The 11,418-nt window shown below is 39.2% G+C and overlaps 2 protein-coding genes across 2 annotated transcripts; one reads left to right on the top strand and one right to left on the bottom strand.

The window, feature by feature from the left end:
* Positions 1-1,305: 1,305 nt before the first annotated feature.
* ube2c (ubiquitin conjugating enzyme E2C) lies at positions 1,306-5,599 on the bottom strand. Its single transcript, XM_015403281.1, has 7 exons — positions 5,467-5,599; positions 5,052-5,165; positions 2,899-2,926; positions 2,057-2,143; positions 1,756-1,960; positions 1,627-1,686; positions 1,306-1,436 (listed from the first exon to the last, which is right to left on the bottom strand). The coding sequence occupies exons 2-7, from the start codon at positions 5,156-5,158 to the stop codon at positions 1,399-1,401; spliced, it is 525 nt and encodes a 174-aa protein (XP_015258767.1). The 5' UTR covers positions 5,159-5,165; positions 5,467-5,599; the 3' UTR covers positions 1,306-1,398.
* Positions 5,600-7,879: 2,280 nt separating this feature from the next.
* polr2j (polymerase (RNA) II (DNA directed) polypeptide J, 13.3kDa) lies at positions 7,880-10,986 on the top strand. The gene is made up of 3 exons (XM_015403285.1): positions 7,880-8,101; positions 9,067-9,175; positions 10,809-10,986. Exons 1-3 carry the CDS (start codon positions 7,959-7,961, stop codon positions 10,908-10,910), a joined length of 354 nt encoding a protein of 117 aa, XP_015258771.1. The 5' UTR covers positions 7,880-7,958; the 3' UTR covers positions 10,911-10,986.
* Positions 10,987-11,418: the final 432 nt, after the last annotated feature.

The raw sequence follows: 11,418 nt of genomic DNA, 5'->3' as shown, positions 1-11,418 counted from the left end.
ATACATATTTATAAACTACATACTGGTTAGCGGTCAGAAATAAAATAATTCACTATAATCTTTTAAGATTGAGATGGTTTATCCTGTTAAGTTCTGACATCCATCTGGTCCTGATTGTTCTTTAAGTTCCTTTCAATAAGAAACGTTAAACCTCCGGATTTCTCCCAGATGATGAAAGATCTAACTAACCCGAACCCTCCCCAGACTAAAGAACACATAGCCTGAGGTCCACTTCAAAGTTTCCCCAGTCTGTAAACGCCTGGAATACCATTTCTTCTTCTGGTCCATTGGGTTTTCTGAAATTATCAGAACATTTTAGAGCATCCTTCCTTGCGCTAACAGGTGAATAGAGAAGCTAAACTCATTTCCAAGCTCCAGGGCTTGGTATTATACAGAGCCCAGGAATTAACATGGGGAGAAAAATGTGTGTGCATGAAATACCTAGTTGTTCCCTGGAAATACTGATTTGTGCACAAACCTGTTCTCATGATGTAACTTTGGATATCGAGTTGAGTGAAAAAAAAACACAAAAAAAAACACATAACCCACAGTTCAGATGACCTCAAGTCCATATTAAAAACAACCAGGGCTTATTGGATTCCAGCAGAACCACAGGCTGATGGCCATGTTAATGCAGGAATTCATGCAAAAGGAGCCCAGGTAGGTATATAGTGCAGATAAACTATACTTTTAAGTTTATATCCTACTGATCTGATTAAATATTTAAACACTAAAAGGTTTATAATTATATGTAACAAAATAACTAAGACATAAAGGCTGTTAAATTCAGTGTGTGAAAATGTCTACAACGACCAAGTCATCTGAGAACCTCCGGGCACCGCACAATGGCAGCCCACTGCTCCCAAAACGGATGGGTTAAATTTAGAGTTCATTTCTTTGCTCTGTACTTGTGACTGTGTAATGACCATAAAAGCTGGGGGAAATAAAATAATACGAGCTCCTTTCTGAAATTAGGGACAAAGACCTGGAAGAAAATTAAAAGTTTAACTGTAAAAATCCAATTTTGCACTTAAACTATAGAAATGTTAGTAAATGGGTGGTTATTGCATTTTTACTTTGCATATATATATATACATACACATACACAAACACATCTTTGATTTATTAGTTCAGCAACATCTGACCTTAAACAGTATGGTGCTGCCCCACAAAACGTTCATATTGGTTCGAACACCAACAAGACTTTCAGCATTTCAACCATTTAGCATAAATAACACTCAGACATGTCCTGACCACACCTGCATTCTCTTTCCATACATTCATCCTATTCAATGACCACTCACATTCAGGAGTGAATTAAGAACTTTATTAACACAGAGGCACACAAACATAAAAATATCTTACAATCAGACAACAGGAAGAAGAAGAGCAGCTGCTTCATTTCTGGAAGGTGGCGTGGAGGTGAGCTCGGAAGGCTGCAAGAGAAACAACGGTCAGTCCACAGCTGCCATCTGACCTGGCCCTTTAAATGTCTTCAGAGAGCAAATTCACTACAATCTGACCAATCACAGCTCAGATCAGACAGACTCTGCTCTGATTGGCTACGATGTTCTGTTGGGTTCTCCTGGCCTGCCTTAACCATCTCAGAGGTTCCGGTTTGCTTACCTTCCTGGTTCTCCCATAGTTCTGCAGCAGCCGTGTTCAGAGGACTGTCGTTGTTGGGTTCTGAGGAGAATGCAGCGAGTAAGAGGGATGCTAAAGAATCATCAGATCTGGGTCTGTTGGAGCAGTTACCTCCCAGCAGGCTCTGGATGGACAGCAGAATGGACCGGACGTCGTACAGAGCCGACCACTTTTCCTTCAGAATGTCCAGGCAGATGAAGCCCTGCTCGTCTACATTGGGATGAAAGCACGGAGTCACAAACTTCACCCGGGGAGCCTGATACGGATACCCGGCCGGGAAATCCAGGGACAGTCGATACCGCAGCCCTTCATACACCTGCACACAGAAACAGGTCAGACTGAGCCCGGTATCGATACACCAGCATAAAATCCCAAGCCACCTGAAGGCAGGTGGGATCTGGTATTTGCGTACCGTCCCTTGAGCTCCGTCAATGGTTCCCACCCATTTAAAGAGATTATCCGATTCAGGAAAAGCTGAAATCCCCTTATCACCAGACATCTGCAGCAAGAAAACAAAGTAAGACCCTCACAGCTCAGACTATTTTTCAGCAGAAGAGGGTTGCTTATGTGACCCGGTGTGGATCATGCACTGAATAAACGGGCTTGAAGGACTGGTAGCGGCCTGCAGCCATCCTTTTATCAGTTTGAAGTGCTGCTAGTCAGCCTCCAGTGTTTGGTCAACATGTTGATTTTGTCCTCCAAGTTCCAAATAGATTTCTATCTAAGCCACTAAATTCTTATCAGGTCCACCTAAGCTGACCGCCACAATCCTCCTTCACATAAGAGATCATCTTAATGGGTTGCCAGAGTTTACATCTATGGAAATATATACTTTTGCTAGGCAGGAAAAAAAAGAAAATCTCATTCTTTTCTTGGAATAACATCATTAGATCATTATTAATTTTTAAATGGAGAGAATCTGTTATAGTGCCATCACTGGTTAACCATGTCACTCTGAAATGCTATTTATTTCAAAAACAGCACAGATTTTTTTTTTGGTGTTAGTTTTACACTAGAAGATCAAGGAAAGTTTAGATTTGGGTCAGTTTTTTACTGAAGTAGATGGGCTTTATCTTGCATCTGGGCTGGAGACAGTCAGGCAGATCTGGCAACCCTGATCTGATGACAACGTTCCTCCACTCTTCACTGCAAGCTCTTTTAGCTTGGCACCATTTGAAGTCTGTTACCCGATTGTAATGAACAGAAACTGCTGACGAGGTCTGTTAGCGGCAGGAAATGAGGAGATGGACTCACCATGAGTGTCATCAGCTCCTGCTGTAGCCTGTGGACAAAGAAAGACGGACAGAGACACAGTAAGAGATCTTGATCGCAGAGGAAAAACACTTCCAACAGATTCACTCATTTAAATGTAGGACTTTAGAGTCCAGCATCAGAATCGCCTAGAAAGGATAGGCTTTACAGCAGGGGTCTTCACCGTTTTCCAGGCCAAGGACCCCCAAACTAACGGCGAAATGGAGCGGGGAACCCTGATTATATACATTGTGTTATATCACACTGGTCCTATAGTCAGTCTATTAGATATGAAGTCATGTTATGAAAGCAATTTTGCCCTGGGATTATAAAGTATTTCTGATTCTGATTCCTCATTAATGGGACAGGTGAATGAAAAGGTGCCCATCTTGAAAGAGTTCCTGTGTGTCTAAATGTGTGCATTGATGACTGAAATGCTACGTTCACACTGCAGGCCTTGATGCTCAATTCCATTTTTTTTTTCTTTTGCTTTGTCGTTCACATTTCCAAATATAAACGACTTCTATGTGATTTGCGCCTGTGTGAACTGCAAACATACAGCGCAAGTGTCCTGCATGCACGGTAGAGGACACCATGACATCACAGGCCAGGGTGCTCTGTGTTTATGTAAGTAAACATGGATTGTAGTGCATCTAGCGATCTTTCCCAACCATAAAAACATAATCTTTTGGTTAAAAATAAATACTGCTCTCCGCATCATCATCTGCCATCGTCGTCATTTTTCTTGCCGCTTCTTCATAGCAAGACCCAGGATAGTGACCTTTGTAGGTTATCAATGGCGTTCAGGTTGGATAAATGCAACCTGGCCGCTTTTGAAAAGATCAGGAGCACATATCCAAGTGGCCTGGGTCACATTGGGGAAGGGAAAAAAAAAATAAAAAATCAGATCTGTGTTTTTCAGACTGCCATGAAAAGATCATATACAGATCGCATATGGGCCAACAAATAAAATCAGATTTTGGTCACTTCAGGCTGCAATGTGAATGTAGCCAACAGGGGTGGCTGGGGGGCCTGGGGTGGCCATGGCCAATTTGGCCACCCTTAGCCAAATTTTAATACAGACGGTGGCAGCAGCAATACTCTCAAGTGGAATATTCAAAACATTTAAAATGTTCATATATTAACAATTGCTTGACAACCAAAACACTGTGGTTAATTATGCACATTAAAATCCTAACATTAAATATGATAAGTACAGATTTCATGCTCTTTCCATAACTAGATTTTGTGTTTCATGGGGTAAAGAGAAAAAGATGCGTCTCTGCAAGTCATCTAGGAGTCTTCAGTGAAATCATAGATAAATAACCATTTTAACAAAAACTTACTAAATAATCAATTTACTTAGATATTAGTACATGTAAATATAAATTTTATCCAGAATTATTGTTGATAAAAGTAGGCAAGTAAAGACAATGGAAAAGATGTTTGCCCAAAACTCTAACCTGAAAGGATTTTATCCACTATACCTTTAATCTAGAAACCACCGATATTTAAATATATGCATCTATTTGTTAGCAAAGGGTGTGGGAAAGTATACTTTGTCTTTATTTAGAAAATATGGATGTTTTGCTCTTTAATTTTCCTGTTGGAAGAGTGTAGATTGACCCTGAGGTTCAGGTGCCACCCCTCACTGTACATTGGTTATTGCCTGGCCAGTGTGGCCACCCTAATAAACATTTTCTGGCTACGCCTCTGGTAGCCAAAGACATCTTCTGCCTCCATTTATCTGTTTATTAAAGTGTGCTGAATTCATGTTAATGTGGATTTAAATATATTTTAATTAGTGGAAAAAACTGCAGGGGAGAATATGGGCAAAAAAAAAAAAAGAGAAGTAAATCAACCAAAACTTTCGCGACCCCCATGCAGTACCTCCGTGGACGCGTAGGGGTCGCGGATCCCTGTTAAGGACCTCAGCTTTACAGGATAATTCCTGGTTTGTAAATTGGTTTTTAGTTTGTGTAATTAATTTGAATAAATTCATTTTTATACATAAACTCTTCCAATATGGATACAAATCTCTGACAGTTTGATTTATGATTTAGAAAAAATGCTGTAGAAGCATAGCAGCTCATTAACAGGAGAGTCCATTAGGTAGAAACCGGGCCGGTCCACAGATGTTCCGGTTCGTGACTCACCGTTTGGTCACCGAGCCTCTGGCTGCGCTGCCGCCGCTCTCGCTCCCCTTCAGGGCGGCTGCGGGCGAAGCTGCGGCGGCTGCGGGGTCCACGTTCTGGGAGGCCATGGTTTCACTGCTGGAGACCGACACAGATTAAACTAAACAAACCGAACAGGCCGAGCTGTCTGCATATCTCACAGAGATACATTAACCACCGGAGCCGGCTAAAAATTCTAGAGGATAATTGGATCCCTATCGTCACCAGAGGAGATATTTACGAGCTTCGGACCAGAATCCGGAATAATAATTCGTTAAACCCACTTTAGTCCCATGCTAGGAGCCGTTAGCAAGCTTGTTTCAACGGTCCTAATGTAACCTAATAAAACAATCATCCCGTTTTACATGAACATAGATTAATAGACTGAAGAACTCACCGAATATTAAGTTTGGTATCGGTTAGGTCTGAGTCCGGATGGAGCTGCTGCCGGTTCGGAGCACGAACTGAACTTTCTGCCGCCCCTCAGTTTAAACCGAGTTTCCTTTACAAATCAGCCAATCAGCGCTCGATTTCTAACACGATCTACAACGCACCAATCAGACGGCTGCTTACAGACTCCCTCTGTGTTTAGTTTAGAAATCAAAAGGGAAAGGAAATGACGCCATTAACAGAAGGTAAAATAGTTATTGAACATTTCGGAAGAGAAATTTCCAACAAGCCACAGATTACCTTTATTTTCCTGTTTGTGATTTATTTATTTTTTCCATGTAGTGTTTCAGTCTCTCTGATTATGGCATGCCGTGTTGTAAAACTATATGTAATTAATATCTGAAGGGTTAAAACAGGTTTTTAATTTGTGCATTTTTTTTCCATTTAAAATATATTTTTTAAATTAATACTTGTAAAAAGAACAATTAAAAATTTTCTCAATGACGTTGTAAGGGATCCCTATGTCATCCAATTTGTCCTTTGAAGATTCTCAGATCAATAACTAGAATTTAGGGTATTGTAACTGTTATCATTACTGTGATGAAAATGGAAAAAAATGACATTTCATACATCTGAATATATATATAAATAAAACATTAAAAGAGCCCGTCTAGTGCAGACAATGGGCTGTTCAAAATGTTGATTTTTGGTGGCCATTTTCACTCATCATAATTCAGTTGTTAATATCTGAAATATACGTTTCATATAATCAGTGATTCATTGCAGATCTCTTGAATTGAAGCCTCCAAAAAGCTTAAAGATAAAGTCAACATCCTTTCGAACGGAATAGAAATGCCTTTACAGTCTCCCATTGGGGAAGTTCAGGAGTATCAGCAAAGCAGAAAGGCTTATGAAAATATAAATGTTTGCACATCGTTAAATATTTAAAAGAACAACAACAACAAAAGTTAGAACAAACAGTAAGGGAAGGTAATATCTAAAAGAATAACAATTGAACATTCATTTAGATATAAGCTCAGTAGTTATGACCTAGTTAAAACATTGTGAGGTATACATTGACCATTATCTCTAGTTATACATCAATGTTGAATATCGTAAATGTAAGTGAGTTTAAGCTGATTTTAAGGTAATATGTTTGCCATGTCTGGCTGCCTCCTTTACAAGTCTTCTCAGCAGAGTATTACAACCTGCATCAAAAAGTCTTGGAAGGTATTAAACAGGTTTGTCCTTCTGAGGTAGTAATTGTGGGATTAATTAATGGAGTAGTTTTGAAAATTCAAAGAACTATTTCAGTATATCGAATCATATTGACAGCGACACAGGAACATTGCTCAAATTTTTATAGTTTTATTTTCATAGTTTTTTTTTTATTTTTACTGGCCCCTTCTCAGATACATCATCTTATACTAGTCCCCCCACTACAATCACAGAGCACCAGCCAGTACTCGACTTTCACTAGTTGCAATTAATGGTCACACTATTTGCATTATTTTCTTAAAGTTTGTACTTTTTTCCTGTGTGTTCTTATATGACATTATATTATTTTGGTTTCATAATGGCAAAAATATATTTGATTCTATTGAAAGACATGCAATTTACTCAGCAGAAATGGAATTATTATTAGTTTACAGTGGTTGGAGGAGGTTAGACTGGACTGGGTGGTGATTTTTACAGATTCTAAAGCTGCAACAGAAAAAATAGCAGACAAGTTAGCTAAAAAGTCTTTAGGAAAGCAGAATATAGACCAGATTCCATTTGGGAAAGGTAAGTCAATAATTAAAAAGAAAGAAACAGAATTATGGCAAAAAAAATATGGATGAAGATGAGAAAGGAAGATGATTATATAGGGTTAAAAAATCTGTAATTGCTAAAAATTATGGAGAAAGAAGAAGAAGGGAAGAGATAATTTATACTAGATTAAGAACTGGACATATCTACTTGGATGAGTTTTTGTTTGTACTTGGGAAGAGAAATAATGATTTATGTGAGGGTTGTGAAAGAAAAGAAAATGTGGATCATGTTTTGATGGATTGCATTAAATATGCAACTGAAAGAGACAGGATGAGGAAAGTAATTATGGAAAAGGGGAGAGAATGGAGTATAAAAGGAATTTTAGGGACAGATGGAGATAGAGAGGAACATTTGGATATTAATAAAACATTGATTTTAGTTTTATATAACACAAACATAATAGAATGTAGCAGGTGGAACTATATAACTACACACTCATGTACAGAAGTTGGCGGTATACACCTATAATTTGTTTGCAATTCGCCAATCTAACAAAGAAGAAGAAGAATGTTTATAGCAGTTTGCAGATTCTCTAACTTGCAGTTCCACAGCCTGTCCGCTGGGTGTCAGTACTGCACGTTGATGCTGCTTCACACACCGGCTCCAACGCTAAAGAAAAAAGCGGAGCGGAAGTGTTTCCCGGTTTCTAAAAGGTAGTTCTGGTTCGAGTTCGGTTCGCACGGAAAGATGAACGCTCCTCCGGCATTCGAGTCATTTTTGCTCTTTGAGGGAGAGAAAAAAATCAGTATTAGCAAAGATACGAAAGTTCCCAACGCTTGTTTGTTCACGCTAAACAAGGAGGACCACACGCTGGGAAACATCATCAGAGCGTAAGATGAACTCTCTCTCACACACACAACATCCATCCATGATGCTAAACAGAACCAGACAGACCGCATGAGATCAGCTCCGAAACCTTCACCTGATCCACTCCTTCATGGTCCCGAACAGGGAGACGGATCCGGGTCACAGCTTAGCAGAAAAATTACAAAGTAATACTGAACATAAACTATGTAGATCAGACAAGGCAGAACAATTACGAAGGATTGGGATTTATTAGAGTATAAAACAATAAATACAATTGTATAAAATAAAGATGTGATGCTTGAAAGAGGCACAAATGGAACCACAAACATGAAGCCTAGAGGTTGCTGGGATTATTTCAGACACACTACAGAGGAAATATTCTTGAATAACATGATAAATGTTCACAGTACAGAGAAGTGTTAGTGTGTGAATATAGTTTGGTTGTTAGAGGGTCAGAACAGACCTTTATTCTACAGTTTATTCACCAAAGTTGTTTGGCGGCTTCCTGTAAATAAACAGGAGAAGAAGACTTCCTTTCCATTCAATTCAGTTTATTTCTATAGCGCCAATTCACAAGAAATGTCCTCCCAAGGCACTTTACAGTTCACCAGATCAGTCAGATTGATTCTAAGTTTTCTAAGGAAAACCAGTTGATTGCATCGACTCATTGACTCTTCAGCAATCCCTCACACTAAGCATGCTTGTAGCGACAGTGGAGAGGAAAAACTCCCTTTTAACAGGAAGAAACCTCCAGCAGAACCAGGCTCAGTGTGAGCGGCCATCTGCCGAGGCCGACTGGGGTTCAAGGAGACAGAAGGCGGTCCATGGGGTGGATCAATGCTCCTAAACTCCTAAACAGGGAACCCACTAAAACATTCATTTGAACCTTTAGGTTCTTTGTTTTCTGTGGTCTGTGTAGAAACATGGTTCTGTAGCGCCCAGGATTGTGGCTCCAGCAGGTTTCTGACCACCTGAATGTGTTTTGCAGTCAGCTGCTGAAGGATCCTCAGGTTCTGTTCGCCGGTTACAAGGTTCCCCATCCTCTGGAGCACAAGATCGTCATCCGAGTCCAAACCACCCCTGACTACAGTCCCCAGGTAAAAGTCAGCTAAAACGGGCTGCTTCGGTGGCGCTGTGGTTGGCGCACATGACCCATGTATGGAGGCCTTAGTCCTGTATGCAGATGAGCTGGGTTTGAATCCGAACTGTGGTCCTTTGCTGCATGTCTCTTCCCCTCTATCAAACCCCCTTTCCTGTCAGCCTACTGTCCATAAAAATGTGCCACAAAAAAAGCTAACCAATAACTGTGTATAAGCTCATCTGTTTACAAAGTAAACCTCCTGTTATTGTTAACAAATGAATATAATATGTTTAATCGCATCCTTTTAACTGAACCCCAATGTGTATGACGATAAAATGGCATTAACTGTCAAACAGGCAATAAAATATATTTCTGGCAGGTTTTTTACCACATGGGCGGTAGCTGCCTCGTATTAAAGCCAGATCTCTCTAAAATGATCAGCAAAAAATAAAATAAAATAAATAAAATGATCAGCAGCCGAAATTATGTTTACTTGTTTTTTTTTTTTTTTTGTATTTGACTAGTTTTGTCAGCTGTTCATACTGGCACAAAAAAGTAACATTTATTTACTTTTTTAAAATAAAACAGAGGAAATGCACATCTAGCCAGGTTATTATCCATCCCTCTTTATTATGTTTAGTTAATACAGTTCTTGCCTCAGGGATGAATAATAACTAGTTATATCAATTCTGTTTCATTTACCATTTATGGGGAAAAAAATACCTCTAGGAGTAATTTTACTGCAACGCAGTTTTTTCTTTTACTTGAGTAAAATGTCTGGCTAATCTAAGATCATGACTTCACTAATAGAAGAAGAAGGTTGCACCAGAATCCAGTGTCTTTTATTGAATTGTTTTTCTATCTGCTGATTTACTTTAAAGTGACGTTGACCAACAGTAAGCCGTGTTGTAGATTTTGTTTTTGGAAGTAGCTTACATTATTCTGACTCACATAATATACCATAAGTAGTGGTTTAATACGTTTTATAACTCCATTTATTTGGGTCTATCATTTTTTTCTTTCTAAATTCAATTAACACTCTGATACCTGCTCAAAAATCCTAATAATAAATGATCAAATCAAGTTTTGGTAACCATCAGTTCAAACTATTGTTGCCTTGATCGCGCTATATCACAGGACAGCGCCATATATATTATGGACAAATAAGTCAGCAGCACAACCAACTACAATAATACAATAACAATATGCTGCCCCAGGAGTCACATCCTCCTTGATTAAAGAAACCGTGGACATATCGTATAAAACTGGGACATCTGTTCTCTTTTTTCTTACACTGAACTTTTACTGCAAAGCTAACAGCCTCTCATGTGATAACAAAACCCATTTAACACACTAACAGAAAATAATCAAGGAGTTTGCCACAGCGTCGCTGAATATAAACAAAGCTAAACATGCTGCTAAGGTTACTGAAGCCATAAATGCTGCAGGCACATTCAGAGGCAGGGTGGGCAGCATTCCTTATCACAAATGTTAGCGATTTAAAAAATTTGACAGACCGTCTCCTCATCACCATGTCTTTATAGTCTAGAGAAAAGGTGCATTAATAAAAATTTGTTTCGTCAATGTTGAAGAAAACCAGCAGGTGCTAAACTCTATGTTGACAGGAAGTGATGTCATGTCTCCCTCAGGAAGCCTTCACCAATGCCATCACAGACCTGATCAGTGAGCTGTCGCTGCTGGAGGAACGCTTCAGAGTCGCCATCAAAGACAAACAGGATGGGATCGAGTGACTCCGCCCACCTCACAGCCTCCTTTCTGTTTTGTTTTGTTTTGTTTTTCCTAATAAAGATGTGATTTTATGTCCTGTCCACTGTTTGGGTCGGGTTATTGCAGACGTGGCTATTAATTTCAAATTTCTGACGGGTCGGGATATTTGTAAGTTGTTCTGCAAAACCTGGAACTTTCCAGGAAGTTCTTGGTCATTTTGACCCAGATGACAATGATGAAACCCTGTCCCACCAGGTACTGTTTCAATCAATTGAATTATCCAACTGTAATAGTGAGCGTTTAACCACTAGGGGCGGCACTAAATAAAGACGGTTGTTGCAGAACTGAAATAAAAACATGAAAATGTAAAAAAAAAAAATGCAGTGTTATCAGAATATAGCACCATATAGAGCAATTTTATGCTATTGCAAAAAAAGTTAAATAAGATATTTACAGTGGTGCAGAACCTTCTGATAGACTGTTAGAACATTAGAACATCTGAACTGTTGAAGCTACAGGCATGAACTGATG

This window comes from Cyprinodon variegatus, unplaced genomic scaffold, assembly GCF_000732505.1.
Source record: "Cyprinodon variegatus isolate N-32 unplaced genomic scaffold, C_variegatus-1.0 Scaffold1476, whole genome shotgun sequence".
NCBI classification, from domain to species: Eukaryota; Metazoa; Chordata; class Actinopteri; order Cyprinodontiformes; family Cyprinodontidae; genus Cyprinodon; species Cyprinodon variegatus.
This window is presented reverse-complemented; position numbering and strand designations above follow the sequence as displayed.